A 20815-nucleotide genomic window follows, 5' to 3' on the forward strand; every position below is an offset into this window, starting at 1 on the left:
CCTGCTGTAAATAGTGTGTGTGGGGGGGGGATGTAAGGTTGGCAGGGATGGGGTTAATTCTATCCCTGCCAGAAATCACTGGTGTGGCCATTCCCCAATTAGGTAATTGATGCTAATTGGGGTGGCCACATGTATATACAGAAGGAGAAATCCTTTGTCTGGTGGAGGAGTACCCTGCTGCAATCTGGTGCATGGTGCATGGTGCATGGTGCATGGTGCATGGTGCATGGTGCATGGTGCATGGTGCATGGTGCATGGTGCATCTCAAGCAACAAAAATATGGCCAAACAAAATAAACAAAAACATTCCTTGTGGAAGTGAAAGGTACATGTCGTCTTACAAATGGCCCCTTTAACACTCACTCAACCTGGGTCAAACCCACATCCTGATCCAGGTATGTAGTTTCACACTATGCTGGATTATGGTCAGAATTAATTCAGAGCCATGGCTGCCCGCCTGTAGCACTGTGCTGATGTGCTGTACTTTAACAGAATGTTCTGATTCCCGACCAATTGATAGGTAACTTACCTGTGATTGAATCCGACTCTCAGAATTTTTCTTCTTTTTTAAAAGTATTACCCATACAATATTGCAGCAACACCCTTTTTTACAAATTAAATTTGTGTAGCGTTGAAAATTGTAAATATTGTCATAAATTAATTTTGCAATGTCTGTATTACACACAGGAAACCCCACAGATTGACCGATATCTTACATATAAAGAGAAACAAAATTGACATTTGATATGAACATGCATATCCATGATCTGTTCCTGCTTACATATGCATGATGATTAATTTGGTAAAATATAATTCATTTTGCAGCCTTTTTGTCAGTGACTTGAAATGATAGTTCTGCATTAAGGTTTGTGTTATAGAATACCTCGATTTGAACCGAGGTCCCCAAATTCACACTGAGCTTTTTCGTCTTATAGTACACACATTGCTGATTGTGTTTTTTCTTTATATGTATATATATATATATATATATATATATATATATATATATATATATATATATATGTATTATAATGTGCCTGTGTATTTTAGGGTATAAATTTCCTGCCTCTATGTATCATTAGTGTTATATATCATATTTATCATATTTTTTCATATGTCATTGTTATGTTATTGGTTGGATCTTTGTAGGAGTCTTGGCTTGTTGATTTTCCAGTTGCCCGCTATCAACTTCTTAATGGGAAGTTCAGTGAAATTAAGACAACTTGCTTGATTGACTACCAGGGAGTAGGTACCATCCCTAATTTAAATATGACACACCCCTTAACTACAAATTTTGGGAAGTTAAGTGAAGTTCAGTTGATCGACTTAGATCAAAGTTCATATTAGGGGAAGTTTGCAAACTTTGCCCCAAAAACTTTCTTCCCTGCCCGGAGGTTTTTCATTGATTTCCCTTAGTGATTGTTGCAGCCCTGTTATAAAATGCTTGGCCATTTATTTAAATTTCAATGGAAATGATTCACAGCGTGCTACAACATTAGATTGCATTAGAAGATGAGATGGTCTTTATAAGGAGTACAAATGAGTTAATATGCAGTGAAATTGTCAGTGAAATTGAACAATTAAAAAAAAATGAAACTGCACTTTATCAGACCAAATGACAGTGCTATGGGAATATGTGAAAAAAAAAAAAAAAAAAAAAATTGTGCCCTTCACATATGGAAAAGTGAGTTACAGGTAAAGAGTTTTGTATTAGTAAGCCTCACATATGTCTAACAAGGTCAAACCCTGTAATTGTTTAAAGACAATGCAAATCTTTACACACAAGTCATCCTGGAAAATATTACATTTTAACCAAATAGCTTACAGTTTATGGTACTAATTCAGTAGGTTATTGGGAGATCACAGTACTTTCACACACCAACTCATTTAAATAATGAATGAGGTGCTTGCATGATAGTGCTGGCTCTGACTCTGCATCTCTTTCTTATGTGTGTGGTGACTAACCCAAAAGACAAACAGGCAGTCAGGACTGAACGACCAAGGTCAGCTCAAAGCACCTTTTACAGAAAATATCAAACAATAAAGTCTGAGAAACAGTACTCGGAGTGGTTGTTACATATTAATTGTTGATACTCTAAATTCTGTTTTATCCAGACAACAACACTACGCAAATGCAAAAATGGGCAAATAAATAAGTAAATTAGAAACATACCAAAAATGAATTAATTCAGAACCACTTTATTTCCTTTATTTGTTGTAATCCTCTTATGGAATAAAAATCAAACCAGTGAACTACCGCACGTGCTCTTTTAAAAAAGGCTAATCATTTGCTGTGGAGTAAAACCAAATTATAAACCTGCATCTTAGTTATTTTCATCATTAATTTGCTCTTAGTTGGTCTGCCCATGATTGATCTCATCCAGCTGTGCTTGCCACTGCACCTGACAATTCCATTTAGCTATAAAATTCAACCCCAGCCTGGTAGTTGTCTGGAAACCAATCTTTAATTCTCTCCCAATTCAATCAGCTTCTTTCATTTTCAGTAGTCCTCCTGTTGTAATGCTGTTTTCAGAACATTTTAACTTCACTGTCCAAATGAAAATTTCCAAATGATTAAGAAAGAAACGAAACTCCACCATTCACCGCAACTGGGTAATTATTACATACAGACTACTACAATAAGTAATCAAAAGAAATACTGCAGTAGGTAACACTTCCACTTAATAATCATTTTCCAACTCTGTCTTTTAATGAAAATGAAGACCCTGTTCATGATGGATTCATGTTAGGTTTCAGGTTTAGTATTAATGCATGTGAAATGCACCCTTCCTATAAATTCAATTGTAATTACTTGGTATGTTTTCCAGGTATAATCCTTTGATTACTCTGGAATGTTTAACGAATACCATAGTTTAGTTAAGAATTGTGGCGGATCAAGTCCATCGATGCTCCTCTTGTTCCCTGATGGCGATGGTTGCTTAAAAGATGATAATGCACCGTGCCAGAATTGTGCGTAAATTGTTTGAGGAGCATGGCAGACACCATTTGCGTGAAGTAATAATGACTGAATGAATTAACATCCCTCGAGACTCTTTTTAGGACCTTGTGGTGTCCATGCCACATTGTGTCAAGTCAGGGCAAATGGTGGCCATACATGATATTTTGTACATGTCATAATAAAGTGCCCAGACACTGCGGTTAGATCAAAGTGACAGGAAATACTCTTACAATGCCTTGCATACATACATCAAAAAATATAAAACCTATATAAAATGCAAAAATATATAGTAGGTCTGGCCTCACTGTAATGTGATTCACTGTGTCATTCTTCTTTTGGATTTGTTCTGGTTTTAGGCCATAGCATGTGTTTTTCTTTTAAATTTTAAGTATATTGTACTACATGTGCAAAAAAATGCTTTCAAACTATGCCTGACTTTTAAGTGTGACTTTTAAGTTAAAATTAATAAATAAAGCTGTTCTCATAACAAAATATTTAATACCAGTATTTCTAAAAAAAAAAAAAAAAGTCTAAATTTCAAGAGCATGAACATTATTTATTGACCCCAAGTTGCAACTCTCATGGCTTTATAGTGAATTTGGAATAACAATATTTGCACAAATGATATGTTAGCATTTAATAAGACACTGGCATGATGTTTACAAAATTATGGGTTTGATTTTGGCACTCCCCTAAAGTTTTTATAACAGAATGACTATATTATTATATGCAGTTTTTTTAAAATACAAAAGTTTAGTTAACAGTTTTTTTTTCTGAATAAGATACAATTATAGAGTTGTGAGCACCTGAGTTTCCAGATTTGCAGGGCCTGTTTTGTACAGTGCTGTGACACAGCAACTATATACAGCCATATAAGTCCTCTCATTCAGAAAATGCAGTGCTCTGATTAGCTTTTTTTACACATCATGTGCATCTGATTTTAAATGTAGTTTGCCAATCTTCCTGTGACCACTGGCATCACATTTCTGCGGTGGAGCAATCGGTCTCATCTCTGTGACAGTGCAGCAAGGCAAGACCACAAAGACCATTCTGCACATTATTCTCTGGAGTCTTAGTTAATCCGCTCATTTCACTTTTTTAATAAAAAAGAGTCTGCAAAAAACTTTATAATTGAAATTTAAAGGCAGGTACATTAGTCAGAAATAAAACACAAAAACCAAAAACTCCAGATATAATTTAAATACCGATATTAATTTGAAATACAGACAGTACTAAACACATCAATCAAAGCAACTGTCTATACCAGCCACCCACGAAAGGAGAGAAGTGGGGGCTATACAGAGGCTCGACATAAGTAAATACAATTTAAGCATACAGTACTCTATGTCGAGCTGCACACTGCTTGACTCGAGACGAAATCACCATTTATACACCCAGTTTCAACTGTGTATTGGCCTATTCATCACAGAGCCCAATGGGGACCCAGTTACGGTGAAACCGCAGGCCCTATATGTATAAGGCATATTATAATCCTGGGTTGGCAATGGAACGTGAAACAAGCAATGTTATTGGTCAAGCAAGGTTCTAGCTGTCCGTATATTGGATGGCTATGGACAGTTTGAGCCTTGTCACATATTCAAATCACTGTGCTGCCTCACATAATTGCAAGTACCGGTAGCCATCTTGTTTACAGTTACAGATGTACAGTAACTATAAAGCTGAGTGACCAATGACCAAAAGTAGTAAGTAGTCATGGTGATTTGGATGAAGAACAATAAAATGAAAAAAATGCTGCCTTTATATTTACTCACCCTGACTTTGTAAATGCTACAGAAAACAGAAAAAGACACTTCTGCACATTATCCACACCTCTCCAACACAGACCTTGAACAATTACTCAAATTATTTTTTACTCCCGTTCTGCTGAAACAACACTGTCTTGCACTCACAGAAACAAAAATAATCCAGTGCTGTCTCAACTCTGCCTCCTGGTGGATCTTTTCAATAGCAATGTAAAATTCAACACTTCAAAAATAAATATTTACTAACTTTTGCATGTTTCAATTAAATCAGTTTACTCAGCTTAACTTAGTGTGTAGTTCAAAGTTATAAGTGGGACTACTTTTGTGGTCCCTCTAAAATTACTTCTGCTTTTTTTTTTCAAATCCACTGTTTGACCTGGATTATAAATGCAATAAGGCCCTTCAGGGTGTCCATATACGTTGAATATACAGACTTCTCGGGGGTTGGAGACACTACTTCGTCTCGTGCCGCACAACGCCCCAGGCGTCTGTATAATCGACGTATACATACACCCTGTCGGACCTTATTGCATAGTTTATGTATAGCAAGTTACAGTGTCTATTGGGGGCAAGCCCCAAAACCTCTAACTAAAATGATATCATAATAGTCACAACCTGGTCTTTTAAACTATTGTATAGAATTGTTAAAATGTGCATTAACTGGATCTGCTAAACTGCAATTTACAAGCCACTTCTACTAGCGGTTTAGAATTGGAATATTAATAAGCTGAGTATCCTAAACTGCGGACTACCAAGGTAATGTATTACTCCTTATTATTAGGCTGATATGTACTTCTTTCTAATCAATATTATTACTTTGCCTCACCTTGTAAAAAGGTTGCAAATAAGCCTTGGTCATTTTGAAGCCATTCAAACACGTTTAACTAACGTGGCTGTGGTAGTATGAACTGAGCCATACGGTGTCACTGTAGTCTACAATGACAGTAAAATACATTGAAGAGCACAGAGGCTATAGATATCCCCGGGACTTGGGAATTAATGTACGCACACAACGAGGGATACAATGCATTTTATTTTGCAGCAAAGCAATGTGTAAGAGAGCCTAAATAAATAATAATTAGTATGATTTTAACCAAGGCCCGTGCCTCAGGTGCCTCATAGCTGGCTACGGCCGTGCTAGTGAGGTGAACAGTTTAGGCGCTTGACACATATTGATTTGGAGTGGTTTTCAATGCTGCTTGTGTTTCCAATTACAGGGTTGGGTGTGGTGAAAGCTTACAAAGCTCATAAAACACTGGAGTTTCTAAAATATTTACTTACATGATTTTGTACCAAGTTTACTTCTTGTCTAATAATTGTGTGGTTTAATTTATCACTTTTCAACTGCATTTTGAGGTTACTTCCTTTTTCTCCATGGCGCAAAGATATAACAGATGGGGTTGTTAATAAAGTATACAGAGCACTTTGAACTACAAATACAAAGCACAAGGAGACTGTTAAGCTTCTTATACTCTTTAATGTATGTTACAGCTGCATTTAACTTTTAACCAGGGAAAATGTGTCTGCCACCTTATATTAACAACCATGCTGCTATCACTTGTAAAAAAAATGCAGGCAGACGTGATTCAGAGTTACTAGCAGCTATGGAAATTGTATCTGTATCACTTGAATGTGTAATCGAGGAATTCTGCCAACAAGCTATGGAAAGAGAACATTTTTCCTCACAATATCTTGGTAAAGGAAACTACTTTAAATAGCCTCAGATTCATGATTTGTCAGGTGAAAGTATATATACACATGTATGCATAGCATATACAGTATATACAGTATATATATATATATATATAGAGGCTTGCTACTATTCGATTTTTATTTTTTTGCCAAATTGCCGATTAATATCGCCATTTATTTTAGAAAGAATTTACAGTTTTTTCAATCTTTAATTTTCCAATTCAAGCACAGAATGTGTGAAACTGAACTTTATGCGTTAAAAAAAAAACCACAAAAAAAACCACAGACTTTTTATGCCATTAAGAAACACCTCATTAAGCCCCTTATTCAACATGCAACAAAACCATGGTTAAAAGCATTCTAACTGAAATAATGTTTGGTCACAGCGGAGCTATACCTTGTAAAGATAAAGAGCTAACACAAATTTAAAAAATTGTCTCAAACCATAGAAAACGCAGCATATATAAACATATTATACAGACTTTTATAGCATACATTTACGAGTAAAAATAATATGCACAGAACAAAACATTAGATAGTTGAACAGAACTAACTTGCACTTATTCTTCAGCACAGCTGGAGTCACTGGAAGCTAAGGCAGACAGGCTTACTTCGTCCTGCCACTGAGACGTCGGACAGGGTATTCTGCACAATACTCATTAAGTGTTTTCCTCTTGCACCCCATTTTCAAATCAAACTAATAACTGTCACTGCATACCTAGCAAAGCCTACCTACACCTTAACCCACTAATTTCAAAAGTAGGCGCTTTGAATGACAAGTGCTTGAGCTGGCAAATGAAAGTGCGCAGTCGGTACAGGTCTTTTAAACAAATGAGAGCATTATTGCACTGCTTCACTCAACGAGATCTGTCAGAACTGGGTGAAATAATTATTATTATTATTATTTATTTCTTAGCAGACGCCCTTATCCAGGGTGACTTACAATTGTTACAATATATCACATTTTCACACACAATTACCCATTTATACAGTTGGGTTTTTACTGGAGTAATCTAGGTAAAGTGTCCCCCACCTGGGATTGAACCCATAACCCTCCGGTCAAGAGTCCAGAACCCTAACCACTACTCCACACAGCTTGCTGAAATGACAGTGACACTGAAATTAAACATACGTACATTTATAATATACATTTTCTCCAAGACGGTTTGTTTCAGCTTTGCAACTAACTGTCAATAAATCAAATATTACATTATTAATATCAGACTTGTTGCGCAAAAGACAACCCTTCATTTGTCATTTGTCCCTGGATACCATTTAAACAGGCCATTGTGAAACTTTCATTTATCAAAGGGATTAGCCCATCAACCAGTGTATGAACTAACAGTGTGTTTGCCCTCTCTTGGCCTTGAACCCTTCCTACAACTGTGAATAAATGGACCTATTATTTCTGGCACACATCCAGATCCACTCTGCTCTATTCCACAGCAGTATGCTTGTTGTCCCCTATGTTAGTTGGGTGCCTGGTATTGACCCTTTATTTTAGTTCCTGCCAGATGTGCTCAGTGGGGTTTGGATCCAGTGATCCAGTAGGACAATCCATCACCTTGACCTTTTTTGAGTTCTAAACACATGTATCATGCAAGAACAACATACCCCTGCCCAGCTTCCTGTCTCTAAACAACATCTTTCCCTCAATAAGGAATTATCTATGCTTATTTTAGTACAGTACAATTCCACAATGCCCTTGTTATTTACTAAGTCAAAGGAGATTTCCATAATTTCTCTTAAACTTCATGAAATGCCAAGAGTAAGATTTGATTTTGCAAGATATTTTTCGATTCTCAAATCTCAAAGCATGCAAATAAAAACGGGGCTAACTGCATTATGCACATTACCAGTCCCCCTCCACTGTTCCAGTGCTTCCTTGCTACAATAATGTTGACTTGTATAGTATTCTTTCTGGCATTCAGTGTCCTTGTAATTCATGGCTTCTTCTGAACAGTCCATGTACTTATTGATTTCACTAGTACAGTATAGAGATAAAAATATTGCTAAAATATAAAAGTTGGTCCTCTTGAATTGATTATTTCAGTGTTTAAATACAAATACTTTTAATGAAGTTATGTTAAAAAAATATTTGAAGTTATGTAAAACAAAAAAGTATTTGGCGTCCGGAAAAAAAAAAAAAAAAACATGGTAGTTTCATGGTCACTCATGGCATAACAATAACTGGTTGTGATGTAACTGGCAGTGTTGTGTAATGCACTGCTGTTATGGATTCTGTCCCCTGTCAGGGAGATGAGATGAGGTTAAAACCTTTCTAGCCATGAATGCAGGTGAGCCCAGCTCTTTTGTATAGTGCGTAATGCTTGCTTGCTGTATGTGTGTTCACCGATTCGGGCCCAGCCTCCTCCCCTGTTGCATATGTTCTGAAACTGCATTGTCTGACAATGAAAATGTGTTGCAATGCTGAATATGATTTTGCAGCAATTGATGGTTTAACAATGAAAAAAAAAATATATATATATATATATATATATATAGTGTGACAGATTAATAATGATAAAGCATACCTAGGATTCATACTTTACTGTAGCTAACAACCTTAAACCTTTTTTTTATTAATGAAAATGGACAAATAATAGTTTTAACTGGAATCTTAAAAGTAAAAGTGGTATCAGAATGAGACAGATGGTTATGTAAAGGTGTTTTTTTTTTTTTGATGAGTTCAACTGTACCTGTTATTCAGCTGTACCAGTCTTCAGTTGCAGTATTAAGATACTACTAAACTGAGAGTTATTGGTTAAAATAATATTACTGCCTCCACCTCCTTTAAGAAGTGGTCTGTACCTGTGCACAGTTATTTCATGTTTTTGTTTTGTGGCAAAATAAAATGTTGATGAATATTTACTTATTGGGCCTTTTTATTGATTTAGGGAGACACAGTAATTCATAATTCTCAAATAAAAGTAACAAGTCTCTGTTTAATAATTCCAATTCCAGACTAAATATTATGCTTGTGTTTAAACTATACAAGTTACAACACAGTGTCTGGAAACTGTTGAATTTCAGCCGAGTATTCTGGCTTGGCCAGCTCCAGATTTCTGTGTTTCTGTTGCAGTCAGAACTCTGTGGCTTACCAATGAATCAAGGAGCCCCATAAAATATTTAGCAGGCACACTAAATTACATCAGCAGTGAAAAATCATATTTCAGAAAGATCAATTCTAATTTAGAATCATTTCTCGAGACAATGCAAAATATAATTCTATTGTGGAATTGGGGCAAGGCTGTTGCAGGGTGTAACTAATATACATCTCTGACAGAAAATACCATTAATAATCTGTTGATACATATAACTGATGACAAGAGAGCTGACAGCATTGTATCGCCAGGAAGAATCATGGTCTGATGGAACAATGCAGCCTGCAGGTAGGCTCAAACAGGAGTCCCTAATGTCGTTAAGGCTGCCACCAGGCTGATGAGCTGCAAGCACTCAAGCTGACATCTCCATAAATCAGACATTGTGGCGCATACCAACCATTTCTCCATTTTGACTAATAAATTATTATAACACAAGGTCTAATGCGAGGAAAACACATTATACAAGAGTGTATTAGAAAGTAAGCCTTTGCGTTTGATAGTGATGGACTACTGCGACCTATAAACATGTTTAGACAGTGTATACAACGTTATAGCCATTCCTACATCAACAAATATTATTGTTAATGTTCACAGCCCACAGCCGTTTGCATGAGCATTTAAAAAAGCTGTCTGAAGCTAAGAAAGCGGGCCAGAAAATATATTTTCCAAATTCATAATTCTTTAACTTCATAAATTTTAATTCCAGCTGAATTCAAAATTGATCCATAACATGCCAAAGATGTGAAATAGCGTTAATGAATGATACATTAATGTATTATAATACAAAAGGATTCACTAACATCAAAATCTATTAGGATATGATTTGCAGAGGCTGTGGGTGTGCAGCCCTACACACTTCTTGCCTAGGGTTCTTTGTTTCCAGTATTTTTGAGGAGCACACAAAATACTGCAATACAGCAATCGGCTTTTAGAGTAACGTTGTTAATGTATTAATTGTGCAACAAGCTGGCAGTAAAGGCAGAGGCTTAGCTGCGTCATATGACAATATTCAATGTGGTTGTTGTTTTTGAACAGCTTAAACACAGCCTGGCTTGAGTTCAGCAAGGGTGGAGACATCTAAGCTGGTAAGCACACAACACAGAAACCTTACAGCAAATTCAGAAAGACATGTAGGAAGCTCCCTGGGTCCTTATTTGAAAATTGTGCAAATAAGGAGGGACACAGAAGAAAATTAAAACAGAACTGTATTTGTAATACTGAATTTGTGAACTTGAATTAGATTCTACTATATATATATATATATATATATATATATATATATATATATATATATATATATATATATATAAATAACTACATTCAAATATTAGAAAGTTTATAGATGTTTTACATCCAACTCATGGCTTTCTTATTGTTTGCCTGGATACATCTGACCGGTATCACATTAAGTGGTGAAACATGACAATTATTCACAATCAACAATGAAAAGAGCCCTATTCATGCATACAACATGCCTGACTTTATGGAAACATTCTTTGTTTACACAATAAGCCTCAACATGCCAGTGCATTGTAAGGCACATGTCTTATACATACTGGTGTTGGAAATAGATGTTTGAAATCATAATTTATTCGTTATACCTTAATTTGAATCTTGAAAGTTTTTAAAAACACACTCCCCTATCTCTGAGTTGCTCTCTTCACTGGCTTCATAGAAGGCCTCGGCCAACAAATGAAATGGAGATACAGTAGTCTAAAATTATGATTTTTTCTTTTTTATTAGCATTTTAATTATACATGAATAAATAACTTCTAAAAGCCTGCAGTTTCAGTTTCAAGATTAGCTGTTGTGGATAAAGCTGTGATTTACCCTTTAAAGTAATGAGTTCCGCCCTGTGCATTGTTAGGAATCTTTTTTTAATTGGCAAAATCTTATGACTATCTCTTTTCCTGGCTATACATTTCTCATCCTGTCACATGCTTCTTTTCCTTTTGCATCATCACTGATGACCAGACGGGCCAAAAACCAAAAAGTGTGTTGTAATTTGATTTAATACACATAAGTGTGCCAATCAGTTGACAGTAATTTTACATTGATTTATTTCACGTAATAAATCATCCATTTGAAAATGTGTGATTATTGTGGTAGTTTTGTGTCATACCCAAAAGTGAGAATGAGTAATTAAAACAAAAAAAGAACATGATTAATTATTAGCTGATGAGAGGGCATGTGTACTGTAGTGTTAAAATGGTCAAATATACTGTAATGTATCAAACAGACCCTTTTCTGTAATCCAGTTTTTAAATTGTTTGTACTTTTAAAATTTGACAAACTCAGAATATAAACAATTTTGTGAAAACGAATTGGGTCACTACACCTTATAACTGGGTGACTCAATCATCTGCCAAAAGTAGGCCAGAGTGTTTATCTTATTTTAGCATATCAACATTTGGAAGATAACTAATGTAGGTACCATTCTAAACACCTTAAAAATAACTGAATTATTTCTGTTGGTGTATGTAAATGGTAAGAACTAACATGAACAAATTAAATACAAAGATTATTGTTTACATTTAAAACCCTTAAGTCTCTTTTTTTAGTGTGCATGACCTCTGTAAAGGCTGACTTCTTGTGCATTCTGTGAGGTAAAGCCAGGTAGCTTTAGCTGAGAAGTGCACTTATAATCGTTTAATAATAAAACATGTTGAGCTTCTTAACTGGAAGTTAAAAACCTGCAATGTGGACTCATTATAGACTAAAACTGAGAACCATATATAAAAACACATTATTTCTGCGTATTTTTTTATGTATCACTTTTTATTCATTGGTGTTCAGAGTATATTTTTACTAAAAGAGTAGCATACAAATAGCCTTAGCAGGTTGTAAAATGTAATTAAGCTGTTACAAAATTGCTTTATTGAACAGATAGAAAATTGGTTTATAAGCCTTTACTCTCGTGAAAGAATCTTCATGCTACACGATTATTGCTGGTGAGGTATTAATACAGGTCTGAGTCAATATTAATATATTTTTTTTAATTAAAATAAATCCCCTTCTAGCCCTTTAAGATTACCTAAGAAAAGTAAACAGCAATTGAGACAGGAGTAGAATGAATATTTGTTTCAGGATAATCAGGTGTGTTTGTGTCTGTGTGGGACATTATTTCACATTCACAGTACTTTCCACTTTCAAGGCCAATTCTGTGCTCATAACTAACTGACATGCAATCACTCCATTGAAACTCTGTTTTTATAATGTGGTTTAAATGTATGCATTTTAACATTTTAAATATGGAAATATCTGGTACTGTAGAAATATCGCTTTTCTATTTAGCAGTGCACCTTAATGTCTGTGTCCAAAAGGGTGTATATCACGAAGTGCAGATGTTTTTTTTAAAGCTACAGTGTTCCAATATGATATTACGTTTCCAGTAAATTATGATAAAAACCAACAACGTAATGTAATGGCTGTTTCTAAGGAAAACAGTAATACTGAAAAAAGACTGGAGTTTGTCCAAAAGCAAGAGAATCCGAACAGCATAAAGAAAACAGTCTTCGACCTTCGTCTACTGCAGTTCAACCTGTCAAAAATTGGTGAGTCATGGGCAATAGAAACCATACCCACCACACAGCTCTAATGAAATGCAAGTAAGTCATCTACTAGTAAACAAACCAAAGTGCCAGCGCTGATCGAAACAACTTTAAAAAAAATTCCCATTCTTGTTCGTGTTTCAGTTTGTTTCTAAATTTCCCACACTCCTTGGACAATGTTATGATTATTGCCACAATCATTGACAAACTTTTTTTCCAAGTACTTTCTGCTCCCAGAGCAGCATCCTGTTGTCTGCATCTCCCTGTTCCTGACCGATAAATGTAAAACTCCCACGAAACGTAAGTTACAAAAAATAATAGATGGGTCAGTGTGTATAACCAGGGGTAATACCATCTCTAGGTTCTGTGTCAGGAACCTCTCGAGCTTTCACTGTCCCCAGAACCTATCAATGGTATTACTCCCTGGTAATACACACTGAACCAGCCATTATTCTATTTATACAGGGCTCCCTCAAAGTTCATGCTACTTCATTGTATAAAGACCCATCACTAATTCACTGCCTTCAATAATTTGTTATTGTGATGTATAAGTCAGAAAGCAAAATAAAGAGAGGTCACAGTATACATAATTATATTTTCTTAGTCCCCTAAATTACAGAACAGTACAGGATTATGTACATTGTTCATTGTCTTTCACATTCTTTAAAGATGTGGATACATTGGATCTATCTTAATGCTCAATCCTTCATGACCCGCTTGCTTCCCGCTTGGATAGTGCTTTCTAGGGGTGGTGTTCTATAACCTGTGCCATTCTAGTTTTAATGAACATGTTGGCCTAAGCAGCCACTGCACTGAGGGACAAGCTGGTTGCATGGACACCCACTAGCATACCCCTTGTGAAGTCACTGAGATCGTACTGCTCTCCCATGATTTTGCTGAATGGTTGCACACAAATCCACATTGTTCTTGTGAACACATACATTTCTATGCATTGTGTACTAGCCAATTTTCAAATTGTACATTGTCTCATCATGTCCTTTATTTATTCCCTAAAAGTTCCTAATAAAGTGAACAGAACCTGTATGTACAAAGACCATTTCACTAATTTATACATTATAAGAGTTTTAGAAAAACAACAACACATATGACTCATTTTTCATTACTGCAAACTAACAAGTCAAAGCAAATAAAAGAAAACTAATCACTGAATACCAACATACTGTTCATCAGAACAATAGAATGCATTACAGCTAGCAATATATTCATCATTACGAGATTGTCTAAAACAGAAACGCCCACCTGGAGAACTAACTAAACTCTTAACGAAAATCCCTTACTATAAAGTGGATGTCTACACCGTTTACCGGTAAAATAAAAACACTTTTTGTTCAGTAAGGTTCACCCAGTACCTTTCTTTGTTCGACCACACCGGTCTCTTCACAGGCTTCATACCCACAGGCTCAAAACAGCCTCGAACTTGGCCTGTTTAAATACTTGCCTGTCTTACAGGCAGGTGACGTTCATTATCTTGAGCCAGAGAAACCTCTTCCTGGCTCAGTCCCTTTCTGGAGGATGTAGTCATTTTCCCCCCTCCTGGACTACATATTTCTCCTTTTCCCCCTAGCCCGCCACATTTCCTCCCCTTGTGTGTAGCACACTGGCCATTCCAAGGCCACTTCCCCCTCAACCTTTAAAATTCCATGACCCTCCCTCAAGTCTGATACTGTTCCCTTTCACCCTTTGTGTCGATCCATCTTCGGGCAACTTCGGGAAGGGACCGTGAACCAGCGACAATGGACCCAAACAGGGTGACCGGGGCGACTGGCACGCAGGCTGGTAACCTGGTGGGTGCAGCAGCAGGCAGAGGTGGAAGTCTCGGCTCCTGCGCAGCGACGTCGGATTCTCCAGTGGGAACATAGTATAGGAGGCAGGGGGAGCGTAAGTGACATCAGGCGTATAGAGTTTCAGGGGGAGCGGAGTGGGAGACCAGGCAACCGACTTAGCCTGGTGGTGCACCGATCTGGGCACTAGGTCCAGCAGAGGTCCGGGCATTCCGGCAGGGTGTCCTGGAGGGGCACGGGACCGCACGCAGTGGCGCCGGACTGGATCACAGGGGTGGTGGTTGGGACTGTGGTGGAGGTGTGCTGTTCACCTCCTCCCTCTTGTCTGTAGCCGGCAGCAGTTGACTCCACCAACTTCTTTATTAGGTCAGATATTTCCATACTTCTTTTTTAATTCTTTTAGTTTTGTACTGGGTCCGCAGGGCTCGCTTTTACCGCTGCCACCATATGTAAGACATAACATTGTGATTGGTTAAAACCTCATCATAGGAGCAACAATAGATTTAACTATTGCCCTAACATCCCTACACGACAGGGCAATAGTCTCCCTTCTGACATGTGCTTGGTGCACATCACTATCAGTCCCACCCCTTTTCAAAGGAACCAACCTTCATCTGCACTCCTCACAACAAGAGAAAATGGCTGAAAGTGAAAGACCTGCTAAACAACGATTCAGAAAATTAATTACAAAACGTACTACAAAAGAAAAATGCGCCACTGTCACTGTTTTCTGACTTTCTGAAATTCAAACAAATTCACCTTGACAATGTAAACAATGACGCCCAGGATCTAAACGCGCTACTAAGAGAGTATTATTCAGTAGTCAGCAAGCCAGACGGAGAGCTGTACACCAAAAAGAATTTGATAACTATGTGGTATGAAGGTCAAAAACATGTTCTGTTATTTATTTTGGTTATTTATGTATTTATTTATGCTGTATCAGCTATATTTAAACACAATATATAAAGTCATATTTACTAGCTAACCTTGTCTCACTTATTTCCCTGACTAATTTATATATTAAATATGTACTGCACTCTCAGCTGATACTGGAAAATGAAATACCCCTCTGGAAGACTATTGTTACCGCCAGGTACACACTTAACAAATTAATATCCCCAAATCATGTTATTTAAAAAAATATTGCAGAAAATTGTTGTTTGAGTCTATGTATATTTTAGTGGTGTAAAGGAAAAAAGTACAGTACATTCAGTAGGCTATGCTAGTAAATACTATTCATCGTATTTCAGTTGTCTATGCACTACATAATGAATTACTGGTAAGAAAAGATTTCAGTTTGTGGTTACTTAGATAACTCTACAATGATTTGTTTTTGTATATATATGGTATCTTTTATTGTTTAAAGTTCTTTATTTTAAAGTAACTAAAAGCCTGGAAACATTTAAACAGGAAGTTTCACATACGAACAGCTAATCTATGCCAGTGAGAGGCATGCGTAAAATAACAGGCACAAACCAAGACTGGCCATGCGATTGCTTTTGTGCAATTTAAAATATGGCTTATCACCTCATAAATCTGAATCTTGATTTAGATGTGAAGTATCCCATTTAAGTTAGGCCATCATAACATAACATCAAGGACATAGGACATCAAGATGCATTTAGCAGCATACCAGTGGGTATGTGCATCAGCTTTGTTTTCATTTCTGTTGCTAACATGCTTAAACTTGTTTTAAACACTTGGCTGCAACAGAAGGTAATAGTTTCAGTATTTGAGGTAACTCACACCTGTTTTGAAGTCAAAACCACAGTCTGATGGATTCATACATTTGTAGTTCCTTTTTTAAAGTTTGACCACAAATGTCTTTATGAAGTTCACAATTAAAGTTCGGGAGGAGGGTCAGACACCAATCACTGCATTACCAAATTGAATCATTCAATTTACACTTTAGCTAATTAAGATTGTTAGCACTATAAATACCCTCTTCACTTACCTCTCAGCTGCATTTCAATTTCATCATAACCCACCACCTCCCCATCTCCACCTTTCTTAAAAACAATTTCTAGGTTTTGTCAATGGGGGTCTCAGCCTCGTCCAGTCGGCCAGGCAGTGAGCCCTTAAACCAAGTTAGGTTTGATGCTAAATGAATGTGTATATACAACATACCTCTGTAAAATCGCATACTCTGCATTCTCCACAATAAATATTTGTACTAAAACATTTTGTGATTGGTGTTTGTCCCGAACTACTGAAAAATGGTTAGAACACTGAACCCTGAGGATCCATGCAAACCTGGTGCTGATACAGTATGCTGAGATGGTGTGAATAATGAGCCCTTGAGATGTCTTTTCAACCTTGGTGCAGCATGTGATGGTGCAGCTTGAGTTTTTAGCCTCCTATAGAAGCCAGTAGGGTATATCAGTAGCATTCAGAGGTGGTCCAGTAGGACTCATTCTTTCCACAGATGTATGTATGTGAATCTGGGAGATTACCAGCCCGTCATCTCAACACCTGGACTAGTCAGACTCATATTGTAGTGTAGAAGTTTAAATGTACTGTGTAACTGAACAGTAAACAGGTCACAGAGCTGGGTTCTACTTACACACTCAATATATGAGCCATTCCATCAGATCCCGTTACTGCAGTATACAGAAACTAGAACTGGAATATGCTCTGTTCAGATAAAGAAAACTATACAAAACACATGAACTGTATTGTGTTAAACAACTAAATTAACTGCAACACTATGATTTTCATGAGCAGTTACAGAGCTGGTGTAAGAGCTGTGAAAATGAAGGCTGGAATGAGACTACAACCACAACATGAAAAATATAATCTCATACTGTAGTTTACTCTATGCCTACTGTAGACTCAACATTTCTCAAGATGTTGCCTTCAGCAGCTCAGCCAGGGACCAGAACACATTGAAAATTGAACTCACAAATGGATGTGTGATTCCCAATATATAGCTACATGTAGGTGTGATTTACATTCATAATTACACATAATCAAATAAGTCCACACACCTAAATAATGTGATGAACGTGTTGAAACAATTAACAATCACATTTTCAACATGCATTTCTTACAGTGTGGATAGGGTGTGAGAGAAGAAGGCTATGGATAACTGTGACAGGTGTCAGTCAATGTGCACAATAGTCAAAATGCTAAATGCATGTCGATCAAGATAACATGACCACACCTTATTTAAGGCTGTGCTGCTCAGTATTCACCAACATTCAAGTTTTCTTATAAAGAAACAATATTACAAACAAAATATGAATAAGAGCTAGTGAAAATAATTTTTATTCTACAGCTACACCACCATATCATTGATGCTTTTTATCTGAAATTGGAAAGGGATTGTATTATCCAGTAGGGGGAGCCAAACGTTCATTGTGAAACTGTAAACACAGCTAGCGCGTATAGTAATGTTGTTTCCTGCCACACACGGACAGCGACTAATCACCAGCTCAGACATCAAATAGCTTCCAGCAGTACTGTGATCTTCAGACACATTCATATCGACAACACTTTCACTATAGCAATTTCCAGTGTCTCTTTTCCATCTCAACAAGATAATAAGTTGCACTTATTTTATATTTGATAATGGATGTAGGCGATATTACAACAAGCTTATTTATTATAACAATAATAATCATAATAATGATGAAGATGAATATTATTCAGAAAAGCATTCTTGAAAGAACAGCCTCAGACATTTATTGACAGATTCATGCATTCCACAACATCTCTCGTTCACATTCACTTTCATAATTTATTTTCTGTTCTTCTGTGCACTCCTTGTAAATTAATTTTGTCCATGTTGGATGTTAGCATTGTAGTAGGGTTTTTCAACCTAGAACGCGTGTTTTCTTTCTACATTTTATCAATGTTGCAATCTTTTTTTTTTCCCCCAGCCTGTATGTTTAATGGGGTTGTAAACAGAAACCGATAAGCGGATGACTAATGGTGCAATCATTCCATGGATGTCATTTCCTCATCACACATGGTGGATAGAATGATCAAATATTAATGAGAGGAATGATGCAATTCTGAACTTTTTAATCAAGTCCATTACATCAGAAATGTCAAATTCAGTGTAACTGTTTTAATACAGTGCGCAACCTGTCTTCGTGCGTCTTGATGCGTTCAGCTGTTATTATTATTATTATTATTATTATTATTATTATTATTATTATTATTATTATTATTATATAATATTAGAATTGTCCAAAAAAGCGACACTGCATTTAATCACAAGAAATTGCACTATATCATCACATGTTGCTAAAAGACAAAAATGAATTAGATAAATGTATAGTAAATACCTTGTTTTACCCCTCTCCCCTGCATCGCCATGATTCACAATACCAGTAAGAAAACAAGGTACAGTATTTAACCGAAATTTACTTTTATTAACAGTTGGACAGGTTTCTGCAAGAAGAAACGAAAACAAGAAAAAAAAAACCGACATTGTCCGTTGCCACTGTCCCGTTAAACTTTAAACTGTATGTTATTATTCGTGCGAGCAGTGTAAGGAGATAACGTTATGACATGTCTAATTTGGACTCTACTCTAGGCTACTGTTAAAATTATTTCAGTATAAGGACCACACTAGTTGGCTCATGTCCTCATTTCCATCCGCCACGAGGAAGTCTGTTACTGATCAACACAGATCCTTTTGCTTCTCTTTTAGCTTTGTATATGGTATAGTCCACACCCCCTGGCCGCCTCCCTCTCTCGTTCTCTCAGTCTGTTTCTCGGCTTCTTTCTCTCCTCCCCCTTCAAGTTATTTTTTTGGTTGGTGTGTCTTTTGGAGCTCCAGCCCAGCATGAACACAGATTGGCAGTGGTAGTGTTAGTGTTTCAAAGAGGGAGAAAGGGTAGCACAGCTCTCTGCTAAACTAACTACATCCACTCACCACTGACTGTATATATACAGTACTTAAGCACCCTGGATCAACATCCTTTCAACAGCTTTTCATAGTGGGTGGAAAACAAATTATCTTCACAAGCGTTCTAAATCAGTGAAGAATATACTAATCAGTGCAATTTGTATTAAAAATGAGCTGAGACACTGTGGATATCCATACCACTTGGACAAAAAGTACTAGATTGTGAGAACTGGGGATAAATCAGGAAGGCATTTAAAAGGAATAAACTGTCATTCTGAAATGTGTTGCATCTGACGGATCTACTTTGGGATTGCAGTGGATTTTCGCAAAAAAGGAAACTTGACAAGATGCTGGGCTGAGGATGCAGTGTCTCCTTTAAATCTGTGGAAACAGGGCTGGAGTTTTCTTGTCCATCCATATGGATGTATTACTATGACTAGTGCCCTTTAAAATACTACTATGCATTTATTTTGCGCGCCTGCTTTCAGACCGGATTCATTCAGACATTAAGAACTGTATAAAAATCGAAAACTGTTCCCTTTTTTAATTAACTTAATAATTTATCCAGGATTCATGCACAATACCTGGATTGTTTTAATATGATAGAATGGGTCTGCTACTAGTCATTCTTGTGTCTGGATTACTTTTTTTTCAAGTGAAGGGTAAGTTGAGGAAGACATTCCGTTTCATCTCATTTTCGTACAATGGCATGTGGGTTGGATTGTTCTAAATGGGTTTCAGATTGTTTACGATGTTTTTAGTTTTAAAGAAATCTAATTACGTTGCCAATAAGAAACAAACGCGATTATTTATTTATTTATTTATTTTTAACCAGATGGGGAGTGCTGTATATAAACATCCCTTTGTAGTTCTCAGTTTCAAGTAATAGACAGTACTTTGGTTTTAAAACAAGGTCAAACAATTCACTGTCAGAGCAAGTTCTAAAATAGTATTATAACACGTTGACTCAACTGCGACAAACTGAGGGTAAAATGTACAGGTTTGAGACACATGTTTGACCTGCCTGAGCTGCAGCATTGACTTTGCCAGTTCAAATGAGTGCCTCACCGAAAGTTAAGCATATTAA

General features: G+C 36.6%; 1 protein-coding gene across 9 annotated transcripts in view; it reads left to right on the forward strand.

The window, feature by feature from the left end:
- The window catches only part of LOC117972773 (roundabout homolog 2-like), a 722560-nt gene that overhangs the window by 426448 nt on the left and 275297 nt on the right, over positions 1-20815 (forward strand). The window contains exon 1 of one of the 9 annotated variants that reach the window (XM_059028673.1): positions 19661-20390. The exons of the other annotated variants lie outside the window; for them this stretch is intronic. Within the exon in view, the coding sequence (XP_058884656.1) occupies positions 20336-20390 (55 nt within the window). The 5' untranslated portion in view covers positions 19661-20335. Of the gene's footprint in view, positions 1-19660; positions 20391-20815 lie in introns of those variants that run through there. 9 annotated transcript variants of the gene reach the window in all.

Source organism: Acipenser ruthenus, chromosome 8 (genome assembly GCF_902713425.1).
Source record: "Acipenser ruthenus chromosome 8, fAciRut3.2 maternal haplotype, whole genome shotgun sequence".
In the NCBI taxonomy this organism is placed as follows: Eukaryota; Metazoa; Chordata; class Actinopteri; order Acipenseriformes; family Acipenseridae; genus Acipenser; species Acipenser ruthenus.